Source organism: Myotis davidii, unplaced genomic scaffold, assembly GCF_000327345.1.
Source record: "Myotis davidii unplaced genomic scaffold, ASM32734v1 scaffold1193, whole genome shotgun sequence".
Lineage (NCBI taxonomy): Eukaryota > Metazoa > Chordata > Mammalia > Chiroptera > Vespertilionidae > Myotis > Myotis davidii.
The window spans coordinates 225,924-242,031 of NW_006284331.1; the positions used below are offsets into that span (position 1 = coordinate 225,924).

A 16,108-nucleotide genomic window follows, 5' to 3' on the forward strand; every position below is an offset into this window, starting at 1 on the left:
AAAAATTTTCAAGCTGTAACAACATGCTCAATAAATTCTTCCATTACTGTAATACCAAAGGAGAGTTGAAAAATGTATTACACTTCTAGTTTTTTCCTTAGAGATATATATTCTTGTTCTGTTTCTATGGCAACATTGATGCAGTAACTAAACCTTTAACTTCTCTCTAGACTACCTGATGGCTTCACACAGCTTCTAAACCTGACCCAGCTCTATCTGAATGACGCCTTTCTGGAATTTCTTCCAGCCAATTTTGGAAGGTAAGAATAAACAATTTAAATGATTTCATTTTATTTCACTTTAGGTAAGTACTTTACCTGAGCCAGTTGGTGAAGCTTTAAAAGTGACCTTTGTGATAAACCTCATTATTATTCAGTAAATGAGACAATATTAACCCATGAAGCATTTTGCAAAAAATGAAGTAAGATTAGGTCATTAATAATCAAATAGCCCAGCCAATGTTGCTCAGTGGTTGGGTGTCAACCCATGAACCAAGAGGTCCCTGGTTCAATTTCTAGTCAGGGCACATGCAGGGTTGTGGGCTCCATCCCTGGTGGGGGGCATACAGGAGGTAGCTGATTGATGATGTCTCTCTCATTGATGTTTCTATCTCTCTATCCTTCTCCCTTTCTCTTTCTATAGAAAAAAAGAAAATATTTTTTAAAGTAATATATATGTATTTCTCTTTTTAAAAAATAATCAAATAAATTGCATGTGCTAAATATTAAAAAATTTAAAAGATATGGAAAAATACACATACATATTTATGGCTCTTGAGTTGGAAAATACCTTTATAGAATAGAAACAAAGGAAAATATAAATGGATACATAGATGTGAGTACATAAAATCAAATAACATCAGAAGATATTTAACAATTAAGGAAAAACAATAAACTGGGAAAATATTTCCACCATTTATGGGAAGCAAATTATATCCTTAACTATAAAGAATTCTTACATATGAGTTTGAAGGCAAAAATTTCATTAGAAAAAAATGGATAAATGACACGTACAAGCGATCCATAATAAAGTACAAATTTCCAATGAAAAATGGTTAGCCTCACAAATAGTAAAAATAATACAAATCAAAATGACAATAAAGTTCCATTGTGATCTAGCATGTTACAGAGGAAAGCTATCCTCATTCTGCTTATGGAATTGTAGAATGATACGAGCTGTGTACAAGATAGTGTGACTTAAAAGGGTTGAAAATATTTACAACCACTGCTTCTGCCATTCACTTCTAGAAATGTATCATATCATCATCAAATATCACCCTAGGATTTATGGACAAGAATATTTATTTACAATATGAATAAAGTGGAAGCACACATCCGTCTAGGTCTAGGAGATGGGATAAATATATTAAGTTGCATCTACATGACAGTCTGTGGAGATTTATAATGTTGTATATGGAAATGTGTTCATAGATCATATGATACGTTATATTTAGGAAAATATTATAACAAAATATATAAACTACGTTCACAATATGAATATAAATAGGCATGAAATAAAAGACTGGTTCCTTAGAAGTAAAATTAAGGAAATTTTTATTTTCATCTCTAGATTTATAATATTTTCCAGGTATTCTGCAATACATCTTTTTTCTCCAATTTTCTTTGAAATAAATTATACACAGCACTATACAAGTTTAAGGTGCACAGCATGATCATTTGACTTACATATCTTGTGAAATGATAACCACAATAAGTTTAGTTAACAATCATAACCTCATGTAATTACAAAAAATGTTCTTTTCCATGAGTTCTTTTTGTGTGTGAGGGGGGTGGGGGGGTTGAAGGGGCAGGGAGAGGAGATTTCTCATATAAATATGATCATTCCATACTTCTCTGTCCAGCCTACTTACCACAGGCTCCATCCATCTTGTCACAAACGGCAGTTTGTCCTTTTTATGGCTGAATAGTATTCCATTATATGTATTTACATTTAATTTATCTATTAGCTATTGACGGAGGCTTAGGTTGTTTTCATGTCTTGGCTATTGCAAATATGAAAAATAGATCTTAAAAGTTAAGACAATTTAAGTTTATTAACTGCGTTTTTCTAAGTGATCATCATTGAATTTTTTTCAGTTCTCTTTTAGCAGTCCTAATATGAGGGAAGAGATTTGGCAAATAGAAAACATAATACCAAAATTTAAACCACTTGGAATTAGATTTTAATTTTGTGTAAATCACATACCAAAATATGATCTATTTTATTATTGTTATCTAAACAGTTTTTGAGCCTTCAGTTGGATAGTTTGTCAAAAGGATGCTTAAAATCCCTTTCAAAACCTGAGATTCGTGTTCCTAAGAGCCAAAATAAGTCACAAAATATCATTACACTAGTACAAATATTGAAAAGATTTGAGACATATAAATGTTTAAGAAATCTTTTCTACTAACAATATATCCATGTGCTGGAGAACTGAATCACTTTATTTCATATAGAGATTAAGAGTTATATGATTAAAATTAAATTAGAAATTTGATAGGAGTCAAAACAAAAGAAATGGGAAGAGACCTTGATGAATATACAAAAGCACAGTAAATATGGACAATTGTAGGTGAAATCATTCAAATAATGAATTATTCCCCAAACACTAAAAATTCATAAAATTCATTTAATGTTGCTCTAAAGAATCCTCAACTGAGTACATTTTAAAACTCAGTTATAGACATTAGTGACAAAAGTGCCCCAGGCTGCTACCTTAACAAGTACTTAGGTGTGAAATGCATTCCTAATCACGTGTTACACAGCAACAGAAACTGTGAGCATCTTTTACCTCCTCCAGGATTTCCCCAACCCCCGTACTGTCACAGGACAGATGATGCTATAGATTTTTCATGTACATCCACTTCCAGAATGCTAAGATGCTCATCTTAGAGTCAATGAAATATGGTATATTAATTAGATTGCTTTTTCCACTATCCAATTATTGATAATAGTAATATCTAACACATAGTAAAACTTGCAATGTGCAAGGCATTAGGCTTTACCTGTGTCACATTATTTAAGATTCAAAACTCTATACGTTATGGTACTGTTATCACAAACTCATTACAGAGGAGGAAGCTTAAGTTAGACGGGGTTAATTTGCCCAGAGCCACAAGGGTAGAATATCAGAGTCTGGATTTCATCCAGATCCGTCTGAACATAAAATTCAAGCTCTTGCCCTAACCGGTTTGGCTCAGTGGATAGAGCGTTGGCCTGTGGACTGAAGGGTCCCAGGTTCGATTCCAGTCAAGGGCGTGTACCTTGGTTGTGGGCATATTCCCAGTAGGGAGTGTGCAGGAGGCAGCTGATCAATGTTTCTCTCTCATCGATGTTTATAACTCTCTATCCCTTTCCCTTCCTCTCTGTAAAAAATCAAAAAATATATATTAAAAACAAACAAAGAAAAACTCAAGTTCTTAACCACTATGCAATTTTTTTTTGCTTTACAAGTTAATGTATAATCTTTTGAGGGAAAGTATTGCCATGTTCCAGTGAACATAGCATTTGGAATTTAGTAGATAGTCAATAGTCTATTGAACATATAAAATTAAACAGTGAATATATTTTTATAAAACATGAAATGTAGAAGTGCTATCTTTGAAAGATATTTATTTCCTAGAAATTTTGATTTTACAAATTACTTGTCAAATTTGCTTTTGACAAATAATATTCATTATTGTCTAATGTTGATATGACCCTATTCATAATCAATTTGTATAATTCTTTAAAATCTGCAATGAAGGTATATAATGTTGAACATAGTTGTTTTGATAATATACATAGTGATTATTGACTGTACCATAGTAACATTGTGTTATAGAAAAAAATGAGGCAATTTTTAAATTTATTTTTCTATAGACTTGTCAAATTACGGATCTTGGAGTTAAGAGAAAATCACCTGAAAACTCTACCAAAGTAAGTGACAGTGTATTTTCTAAATTTCGAATTGTGAATTTTTTCACTAGTATTTAAAAAGTGACTATTTTTATTTTGGCTATGCTTTGCCATTTTGATTGAGTGAATTTTTCTATATTTTTTCCTGGAGACTGAAAAGTATCATATATTTTAAGAGTTATGCATTCAAAAAGTAAGAATGAATCCTGCCTTATAAAATCATATAATTACAAGGTGGGGAGAGTCCATTTATGGTTCATATTATAGTTAAACTAACACATCAGGAATGTTAGTCTGTCAATTTCATTGAAACTTATGAAATTGTTATTTTTAAGCAGAGAAACAATCAAGAGTTTCAAAAAGGTTCAACCCAATATGATGCTGAATGTTTCAAGTTAATTTATGGATTGTGATAGTTTTCAGTTTTTAAATCAAGACTATGCAAAAATATTACATAAAAAAGATTTTTTTTTTCCTAGAGATCCTAAAATGGTTTGGAGAAAATTTATATTTATACAGTCTTTCAAACTGTGTCTTTTTACTAGTTTATTTAAATTTTGGTTTATATAAAAACACAAGATATTTTATGTAAAACAAATAACTAAAATGTTATGCAATGTTTACTTTAATAAAATGCTTTGCTTTACCCTGCCTTGACCTATTCCTGTCTAATAATAGAATTTTGTGTTGTACAGAAAAAAAAATGTTTTTGAAAAACAAAAATTATTCAAAATATAGTTTTTACTCAAATAAATTAATATGATATGTGTATGTTACAACTAACTTATTGAAAGTACCATGGCTATTATTACCTTCCTGTAGTATTGCAGAAAAAGATTGAGTACAGTGTTTCATTCTTCAAAAATCAGCAAGACTTAGAGACCTTTTCTCTGCTAACAATTGTATTTTTTACTTTCTAAAATCTTTCCCCTAAGCAAATAGTACTGAATTCCATTGATTTTTTTTAACCAATATTTCAATAAGATACCTTTAAGTACATTTTATGTATGCTATAATGTATAAAAAATTTTGTCAATTCAAGACTTTCAATAATAATATTGATTTCATTTAAATATATACATAGAGATAAAACATCTATTCATTCCTCCATAAATGGAAGACAAGGAGAGAACATGAAAAGGAGGAAATATCCCTATATCTAGATACCCCGAACTTTTGAGTAGCCTTTCTCTAAGCTAAAGCATTAGGCATAAGTCTAATGAGAGGCATCTCTTCCAGGTTGGAGACATAAACAGAGGGGGAGAATGATAGAGAGTGTTACTGGTTCAGCATCAATCTCCTGTAAATGCAGTTGGTGCCACTATTTCCATGCCAAGGGTTTTATTGTTACATTTAAAGTAGAATGGAAACATGGCTAAGCAAAAACTGACCCACGGGAAATAGCATTGTCCCCTTCATCTAATATATATGTTTAGATCAAGTCTCCTTGAACATACTGAGTGTATAGAGGAGAATCCTTTCCTCTGGTCTCAAATAATGGTTTTGATGTGAAACAAAACAAATCTAATATAAGATGTCAGGTTTTTAAGTATATTTTTAACATATAAATTTTAAATATAAATTAAAGCCTGACCTTAGATTGCATTTATGGACTTTATAAGAGATAGCTGTGAAAACAGTTCAGAGTCATGGGTAACAATGCTCAGAATTGGTGCATAGGTATTGTCTAGGCTTTGAGACTATGGTCCAGTGTCAAACAATTAAAATAAGTAGAGTAATATGCATTCAACTATGTTTGGCCTAAAAACCATTGTAAAGATGTATAGAAGTAACACCGGGTCGCTATGGTAGACAGATATGCATGTATGACTTGTATAGATGTTACAGTTTTTACATTTAAAAACATGTTCAAGTCATTTTCAATCGTGTGTGTTCATTTTTTACCTTATAGACAAAAATACAAAGAATCAAAATATGCCTAAAATAGGAGAACTGTATCTTAGTTTTTAGTGTCTATAAAATGAGAATTGAAGACAGAAGTTCTGTCTTAAATAAAAATAAACTGTTTTCACTATGTATTATACCCCGGTCTAGACCTGTAACTGAGATATGTGAGAGCTTTCTACTCTTCTTACTTCATACCTCCAATGAAAATAAAGAAAGAAATTTAGTTTTAGGAAACCAATTTAGTTTTATAATAATTCCTCCAAGAAGAGATAGTGCATAATTTTCTCAAGGAAACAAAGAAGATGCCAAGTCTGCAGTGGGTTCTTAGTGATTCCTCTTCTTTTTATCTTCTGTCTTAAAAATCTATATGTCTGACAATCTGTGCCAAAGGTAAAAATGTGTAAGAATTATGATATGCCATCCATTCAAATGCATATCCCTTACATAAACTGGTAGAGACATTCTGATATGTGCAGATTCTAGAACAATTCTTTCAGCTATTACCTAGAAGTCAGTATCATAATTTTTACACTGTTTTGTGATCATTCCTTTAGATATCAATGAGTGAGGAAATTAAATTTCTCAGATACACATTTCCTAAAAAATAATTGAAACAGTCGGTCTTGATTATGAGTAATAATTGAGGATGTTGAACAACTGAAGAAACTAGATAACCAAAAAGAAAAATCTTTAGATTTCAAGATACAACTTTTCCTCATAGCAGATTTATTCTCCAAATTATGGTTTTTAAAGGCAAGGCAGAAATGAGTTAGTTCTCATTTTGACAATTTTTCACTAGCGATTTCTCTATCTGGAATCCTCTTACCACAAGTCATTGCATGGCTAGATCTTCCTTATTCTTTACACTTTCCTCCGGTGTCGCCCTCAGAGCTTTCCCTGGTCACATCATATAACATTGTCACCTCCTAGCCTTCGCACTGTCTCACTCTTACCTTTGACTTTCTCCATGGCATTTAAGGTTCTCTGAATTATTTCAACTCTGTTTACTTGGAGATGATATTCTCAGGAGAACCAAAGTTCCATTAAGAAGAGGGTTTTATTTTTATGTCACTGCTGAATCTCAGAACCTAAAGCAGTGCCTGGCACACAGTGAGCACTCAATACATGAACAAGAATACTGACATAGTGATTCAAATAAAGAAATACCTGTCATGTGACCTGGAAAATGTATAAGTTGGTTTTTCACCATAGAAAATAATATAGGATAATAAATATTATAATTAGATGGGTCTTTGGTGAGCACTAGACAGAAGAGGACAAAGATAAATGATTGAGGGGATGAGGGCTTCTCAAAAGCTGATAGCTGAGCCTTAAATTTTAAACTTACTCTCTCTCTCTCTCTCTCTCTCTCTCTCTTTCACACACACACACACACACACACACACACATATTCTCTCTCTCAGTTTGTTTCAAGTTAAACATTATATAGCTAAGGAATGACAAGAGAGGAGACTAATTTCAAATTAATAGAATTAATACTTATAACAACTAAAAATATCTAAAAATAGTATATCTTATTTCTTTTCTCTTGTCATTAAAATGTGATACATTTAATCAAGAAACAGAATATATGTCAAGATAACAAGGAAAGGATAAGATCATTTTTTTAAATTAAAATTAGGAACCATTTCTATGGAAGTAACATATCAGCATATAAATTGTTAGTTATAATTGCAGGTTTTACCCTTAAATAAAAGTTTTTTAATATTCATGAGAAGAGTTTTTCTAATACCTTAGTTAAAATTTGGGCTGTCCATCATGGCTAAGACTAACCGGGGCTAAAATATGATTTGATGTAACTGTGTCTATAATAATTTTCAAAATATGAAGTAATGTGAAGAAAAGTAAACACAGATTAAGCTAATATTTGTCCTTCTGTATTTGTCCTTCTGAGTGTACAAGGCTTAAGAAGTGTGATTCCTCAATCTGCTGTCCTAAGACACTGACTGAGAGGAATATTTCAGACACATTCCAGCAGAATTACCGGGGCAATATCAGGCGATAGAGTAAAAACCCTGATGAACAAATCCTAAGGGGAAAACTAGATGGATTTGGTGGATAAGGAACTCTTAAAAATTGTTGGAAGAAGGAATTTAGAGTGTAGGTTATAAATATGAAGTAGTAACAACTTTCTTGGAGGGATCACGAACCCTTCCAAGAAGCTAAAAAGAGTAGTGGAATCTAGAAAAGCATTATTTCTAAAATTCCAGCTGTATCTATTTCTGATGTTTTTGTGGCCCACTGTGAGGTTTCACAAAAAGTAGATTATTTGGCATTTTATGTAAAGTAAGCCACATCAGAATACATAGTATACTATGAAAGAGCACCAAAAATAGGAAGGACGCTGTCAGTTTTAAAGTACCAAAATTTATCTTGTATAATTTTAATTATATAAATGTTGGTTCAAAAGAGAATGTTTTATTGAGCAAAATTTCATTTGGTTCATTTCACTATCATCTATGAAATTTTTTGAACTCTCCATAGAAAACATTATTAAGGAATAATTTAAAGAAAACATTTCCCAAGTACACGCATGAATAATACTCTAAAACTACTAAGCTATAAGTGCTTGAAAACTAGTAAATAGTGTATCCATTATACATGATTTTATTTCTTAGGCGCCATTGTTTTTATTTAGTGATTTCCCCCCTGGCAACAAAGGTTCAGAAACTCTACAGTATTTCTCTTCTCTGAGTGCCTATGGACCCACACACATATTCACAGGTGTCAAAACGTTACACCTAATCTAGCCGTACTCTAAGAGAAAAGATCCCCTTGAATTATAAATATAAATCAAAACCAGAGCTACAGTAAAACACTACCAATGAAAGACATTAGATCATGAAAGTCAAGAAATTCATAATAGTTAAGAACTATTTCAGATTGAAGAAGACTAGAGACATACTAACTAAAAAGAGTTATCTGAATTGTTTATTTTTCTAAAAAAATTATGGCAATACTTCCATGGGATCTGAGGACTGAATGATAGTCATGTATCAGTGCTGATTTCCTAATTTGGGTGGCTGCATTTTGGTTTGGTAGGAGGATGTTCTAGTTTCTAGCAAATACACACTACTATTTGGGGATGATGGGCAACCAGGTTTGTATTGTGCTCGCAAGTATTCATAAAAGTTATGTATGGGGCTTTGAAACTTTTTATGATTCTTTAAACATAATAACTTTTAAAAAGAGATTTTCTAACATCAATTCTTTAAAATTTAAAAAAAGCACTGTCTCATGGAGGAAATTATCAGCTTCATTTCTGAAATACTTGTAGATGTAGAGAGCAAGGGAAGAGTTTGCATTCATGTACTAAAATGCTTAACTGTTTGTAAACATGAGCATTTGTACATATGTGATAAAAGCTCTACATATGTGAATAATATGTATACTGTGGATGAATTTTTTTCCTAACTAAATGGCAATGAATACTCTATATCTATAATTTATCAGTCAGATTTCTATTCATTCGCAAATAATATATTTTAGTTTTCATATAAGCTCGTTTACTCTTTTTAAATAAGATTACTCTATAGGCAGACTTACAAAATTAGAATGTACTTGTCAGGTGTTTTTTTTTGAAACCTCTCTTCCTTTGTTATCAATTTTCCTGCCAATTATCATTGTCAGCATAATGAAGAAAATTGTATAAAATAATATGTATTCTGAGTTGGACAGGTGTGACTAAGTCACTTTCTATTCTCATTTCAGTGATTCTATTAACAGATTTATTTCACTTGGCATTACTATACTAGTCAATAGGTTCTATGGTTCTATTGTAATAAAAAATTCTATTGTCAAGCACAGCTTACAGAACAGATTTTTTTATGTTAACTCTGTTTTTGTGACTATAAAACATAATTGGATACAATGTGTTTTTACAATCATACTAAAGGCCCAGTGCACAAAATTCATGCACTCGGCAGGGCGGGGGAGGGTGTGGAGGGGTCCCTCAGCCCGGATTGCGAGAGGGTGCAGGACAGGCCAAAGGACCCCACTGGTGCATGATCAGGGCTGGGGAGGGACACAGGATGTTGGCCAGCCAGGGAGGGACCGCGGGAGGGCTCTAGGGCATGTCCAGCTCATCTCTCCCAGTCCTGATCAGCCAGACCCCAACAGCAGGCTGATCTACACGTTGGAGTGTCTGCCTTCTGGTGGTCAGTGCACTTCATAGCGACTGGTAAACCGGCCAACTGTCTGTCCCATAGCAAGCAGTTGATCGGTTTTAGCATATCATTAGCATATTATGCTTTGATTGGTTGAACAACCAACTGGATAACTGGACACTTAGTATCTTAGGCTTTTATTGTATAGGATTACCTTATGCTTTTACCAATATATATCAGTTTTTAAGGCATGGTGTTTTGCTAAGCTGAACACCATCCCATCCTGGGTTATCTTTTTGGAAAGTGACAATATGACAAGCTAGCTAACCAAGGTAATCATATTAGTGACCTTTAGTTGTAGAGAATTGTACTTAGAACTAGGTATTTTCTTTATTTCTTCTCACCTTGTCTTATACTTTAAGTTCATATTAAATAAGTCCTAATTATAACATACTATATTTAAAAACATTCTTTAAATTATAATGCATTATAACAATACTAGAGGCCTGTTGCATGAAGAGATTCGTGCATTAGGCCTTCCTTTCCCCTGGCTGCTGACACCGGTTTGTCTCTGGCACCCAGGGCCCAGGCCTTCACTCTGGCTGAGTTCCAGCCAGAGCCGGGCCCCGGAAACATCAGGCCTTGCTGTTCCGCTGGCCCCGGGGCTGTGAGGCCTCGCTGCTCTGCCAGCTCTGAAACGTCAGGCCTCGCAGCTCCGCCGGCCCCGGGGCCGTCAGGCTTTGCTCCACCGCTTGGAGCCTATGTATGCAAATTAACTGCCATCTTTGTTGGTGGTTAATTTGCATATTGTGCTGATTAACCAATGGGAGGCGTAGCGAAGGTATGGTCAATTACCATGTTTGTCTACTATTAGATAGGATAATTATTAGAGGTCCTTCTAAAATATCGAACATAGACCCTTCCAAAGATTCACTAAAGGAAAGGCTAGAGCTCTCTGTCTTGAGAACTAATTGTATTTTTTAGCCTACTTGCAACATAAAATTAGGATTAAAATATTACAATTAGTTAAGGTTGAGTCAGGTCCAGTGAGGACCTAGGGAGAGGGCACAAAAGCAAAAAAAAGAAAAAAACAAAAAACCATGAGATAAAACTGCTCTTTTCAGAGTACTCCAATCAATACCCACTCTGATCCCTGACGATTAAATTTCCCAAAAGACAAGACCTGCTTCATATACAACAGTGAGGTTCAAAGTGCTGTGGCTTCAGTTTGTTAGATCTCAGGGCTTAGCCTCTAGAGGAGCAATTAGCTTGTGCTTTGTTGTCTCACCCGGGAAGAGCCGTAATGTACTTGAATGGGTTTCTACCTTGCAGTCAAACAACCTGGGTTTGTATTCGGACCTTTGCTGCTCGTTTATGAATGTTTTAAGTTCTTTGAACTTCAGTGCCATTATTTTTAAAGAATACTTGTTGGTCATTACCTCCTTTAAATGGTAAATTATAGTTTGAGTCATAGTTGATGAAAATGAGTTTTGTGATCATTCGAACCAGGAAAATACTTAAACAAAGGTAGCATGTTGTGGCACTTGGAAAACATGAGTGTGTGCAAGAAAAGATTGGCCTGAGTAATATTTTTTTTCATTTTATCTCATAATTATATCTTTATTAGAAGGGGAATGGAGAGTGTTTTTAGTGTTTTCTTTATAATAAATACTTAAAAGTAATGGGATGCTGTTTTGCTTTTCTTATTTTTAAGCAGTACTGTAATGAGAGCTAGAAACGATTCTCATCCTCAGTAGTGTATGTAAAATTTTAAATATCTAGTTGTCAATTCTTGAAGACTGTTATTTCTTCTTTTTAAAATTGGTAGTTTCTTTGGGTAAATTGGACTAAAGGTACTAAAAGCCATGATAAAAAATAAACAAAACTTTCAGCAAGCACCAGGAGGAACATAGCCACAATCTGTGACTCCATGTACTTTTATAAACTCATTCACTGCCGCTTTGCAAATTTAAATAATGTAATGTGTATGATTGTTCCCCCCTTATGGGTAAATGTAGTTCCTTTTACTAAAGATATATTCTAAACATCATACTAGTGTTGTTCTTGGTCTCAACATCTTGGGCTAGAAAAATTAAAAAAAAACAAAAAACCAGAAAGGAGCTCCTTAATCGATCTACTCTTATGGTCTCAGATATTACCTCTGGTGGTGAATTTGCAAAGATTTACCCTAATTCCAATTCTGTATTCCATACTCAGATCTCAAGTGGAATATTCACCACATATCAAAAGTGAAATAATTTTTATCTTTCTCCTCTACCACCACTCCATTGCAAACCAAACAAAATCAAACAAAACAGAAATCCCAAGCTTCATACACCCCACTGCCTAGTCACAGTACCATCCACCTAATCACAGAAATTAGAACTCCTAATCCTCTCTTCCTCTCCTACTACCCTCAAATCCACCTGCCATCAACATATGCCATATCTAAGTACTCCTCCCTTCCTTCCATCATTGTCCTACATGAGTTCCTTAATATTACTTGCCTCAGCCTCCAATAACTCCTCCTGCTTCTTACCTCTCCCACTGGAATCCACCTCTTTATTGTTGTCAGAGCTTAAATTGCCACATGTCTGTGTAAAAGCTCACAATGACTGCTCACAGGGGGCAGAAGACACGTGTTGATGCCCTTTATAGTTTGGAGTTGGCATTTCTACTGTCATTACCTCCCAACATTCACCATCCCACAGGGTCTCTCTGCTGCATCCAAAACACAAATACACCTTTGTGTCCCCAGGCATCTTTCTTGGAACCTTCCTCTTTTCTGTCTGAAAAACTCCAAATCATCCCTTAATCTTTACATCACTTTTGCTTTGAAATTGGTAATAGATTCTGCATTCCGAGTGGTAACTTTGAAAATTTGTTAGAGTTTTTCAAGGTAACATTTTCATTAAAAATTTATCTATTTATAGTTTGACTCAGAAATTGAATATGCTTAATTTTGTGAGGTTTTTATCGTCTTTATTTTGTTATTTGAAGTTCCAACTCTATAGTCTAGCTGTTAGGTAAGTGAGGCTGAATAATCTGCTTTTCCTTTATAGTTACAGGTTTTGTAATAGCACCGCCTTAGCAATAGTGGCACCTCAAGAGGTATTGGTGAATTGATTTTCAGTAGAGCCCTTCTAGAGTATAGATGGTCAACGACTTTTGATGGTTCAACTTTACAATGATGCAAAAGCCATACATACACATTCAATAGAAACTGTACTTTGACTTTTGATCTTTTCCTGGGCTAGTGAGATGCAGTTCGATACTCTCTTGTGATGCTGGGCAGCGACAGCAAGATGATTTTGCCTAACTGTAAGCTAATATAAGTGTTCTGAGCTAGACTAAGCTGAGTTAGGTATACTAAATGCATTTTTAATTTATGATACTTTCAATTGGCAATGAGTTTATCAGGCTATAACCCCATTGTAAGTCAAGAGCATCTGTATTTTGGCAAGTGCAAGGAAAAACTGAACTTCAGGAGATATGTTTTATTTTAGCATTTTCAAATATTTCTCTGACATTCATGTTTTAATTTTTACTTTTAAAAAGGACTCTTGATAAGTAAACAATAAATAAATTACTTTATTATTGATAGTTGGCTCAATGATGCACACTAAAACAAATGCAATGTATCTAACTCTCCAAATGTATCTTACCGCTTTCTTGTGTTTCCACTTTCCTCTCTACTCAAGTCAGGGTTAATTCCGGTCACTCAATATGCAAAATACATTCTAAAAAGGCTTGATTTCTTCTCAAACAGACACAAAGGGAATATTTCTCAGTTGCTTTCATTTTTGACACTTTCTGTGACATTTAACATCAGTACTCGAACAATATTGAAAATTCACATAAGATATTAACTTTATGACATTAATTTCCTCTAATATACATTTTATATTTCCTTTTAGTAACTTGAGATTTCAGTTTGTCCTTTCTTGGCTTCTAAAAATTGTTATTTCTTTCCTGCCATACTCCAAATTTTATTATGTTTAGTTTTACCTCATTTACACTCCAAATGATCCCAAATCTTTATGTAACTATATTGTACTGCTATTCATTTTTTCTTTATAGTTAACCTTTTTAAAATACATTAAAAGGACATCTGTTAACATTTAGTAGGTAATAACAATCTTTTCTAGTTATAAAGTAAATGCCCTATAATTTTCTAAATAAGAAATACATTAATTCTATTAAAATGCCATGACTCTTATCAAATATTAGCTGTTTAGATGTATATTTGTTCTAAAAAGATAGATTGAAAATATTATGCTACACAAATTTATTAAAAGTAAGAATAATACATTTCTCTATTAAATATTCAGTGATGCCTGGTTGGTGTTGCTCAGTGGTTTAGACTAGAGCATCAGCCTGCATGTGGAAGGGTTGCAGGTTCGATTCCTGGTCTAGGGCTTGTACCTAGGTTGCAGGTTCATCCTTGGCCCCGGTTGAGGTACATGTGGGAGACAACCAATTGATGTGTCTCTCTCACATCAACGTTTCTCTCCCTCTCCTGCCTTCCCTCCTTTCTGCTCTCTCTAAAAATCAATGGAAAAAAATATCCACAAGTGAGGATTAACAAAAATAAATATTCGGTGACAATTTGAATAAATTAATTACTTTTACTTACATTAAATGATATTAATGCCCTAGCCAGTTTGGCTCAGTGGATAGAGTGACAACCTGCGGACCAAAGGGTCCTGGGTTAGATTCCAGCCAAGGGCACATACATTGGTTGCAGGCTTCTCCCTGGCCTGGCCCCTCATCAGGGCTCGTGCAGGAGGCAACCAGTCGATGTGTTTTTCTCACATCGATGTTTCTCTCTATCTTTCCCTCTCTTCCACACTCCCTAAAAATCAATGGGAAAATATCCTCAGGTGAGGATTAACAACAACAAAAAGTTATTAAGGATATTAGCTGTAGTAAAGTATTTCTAAATTAAATAGATTTCTAATAGCAAAAACTTTACTTAGATTAAATGTCTCTCATGCAATTTCTAAAAGCAAAAGGAAAAGCATTTCTTATACTAAATAGAATTTGAAAGGGAATCTCTTTAATTATTATATCCAACTAAATGGACACACATTTTAAAATACACTTCTATACTTTAGTTTATTAAAGGAAGACTTTATACTTATAGGTTTTATTTAAGGGAGAATATAAAATCAAAATTATTTGGCTTTTAATTTCATGTGAAAACATCTAAATCACTAAGTATGGCACTCGAGACCTTCCCTCTAACCACTCCCCTGCTTAATTCCCTAGATATGACTTGCAGGCTCATGCCTGTGTACACTTACTGATAAGTTCTTATTTTACATGACTTCATATCTCATAAGGCTTTCTCATAAACCAGTTTAAAAATAACACCTTGTAAAAGGTATACCTAATGTACACCGAATGTGACAGACACTACTCCAGGTGCAAGAAGATATGACAAAGAACAATAGATTCTCTCTTCTTCAGTGACTTTCAAGCCTGGCAGAAGGAGACAAACCATTAACACAAACAAATGTGTGAATAAGATAGGTAATTGCTATAAAGAAAACAGGATGCTGTTATAGGAAATTTTTAGGTTTGGGGGTTTATTTTGTTTAGTTGGTTGGTTGTTTGTTTGTTTTTCATTTTTTTGTTTTTTGAGTTAGGCTGGTCGGGGAAGACCTTTGTAAAGGCGGCATTTGCATCTAGTCAAGCAAGACAGGAACAGAAGACTGAGCGTTGGCATTGGCGAGATAGAGTTCGCTGGTAGGAGCTTGGTAAAGCTATTGCAGTGATGCGTTAGGTGCGGCCTCATTGGAGTGGTTGAAGAGAGAGGAAGGATTCACAAAAAAAGATAACAAGGTAAAAAAAATAGAAATAGGTAGATAACTTCAAACAATTAAGATATAATGATGACATAGGAGACAGAGCAATATTCTAAAACCCCAGTTTCCACAGGCACCCCCAAATTCCCTGAGCACTAATGGGGGGGGGGTAGCAGGATTACTCTACCACAGTAGCATAACTTCATATCAATAAACACGGAAATTAAAATGGAGTTGAAGTACGACATTTAAAAAAAAGAAAAGAAAATAAGTGCAGACAACACCTTCACGAAGTTTAGTTGCAGAATGGAACCAAGGAAAGGCAGCAGTTAACTGGTATATGGTGCCATGGAAAAGGTTTTTTTT

At 33.9% G+C, this 16,108-nt stretch overlaps 1 protein-coding gene across 1 annotated transcript in view; it reads left to right on the forward strand.

The window, feature by feature from the left end:
- The window catches only part of LRRC7 (leucine rich repeat containing 7), a 380,912-nt gene that overhangs the window by 136,222 nt on the left and 228,582 nt on the right, over nt 1-16,108 (forward strand). The window contains exons 6-7 of the mRNA XM_006754436.1: nt 171-260; nt 3,862-3,918. Coding sequence (XP_006754499.1) covers nt 171-260; nt 3,862-3,918 — 147 coding nt within the window. The remainder of the gene's footprint in view (nt 1-170; nt 261-3,861; nt 3,919-16,108) is intronic.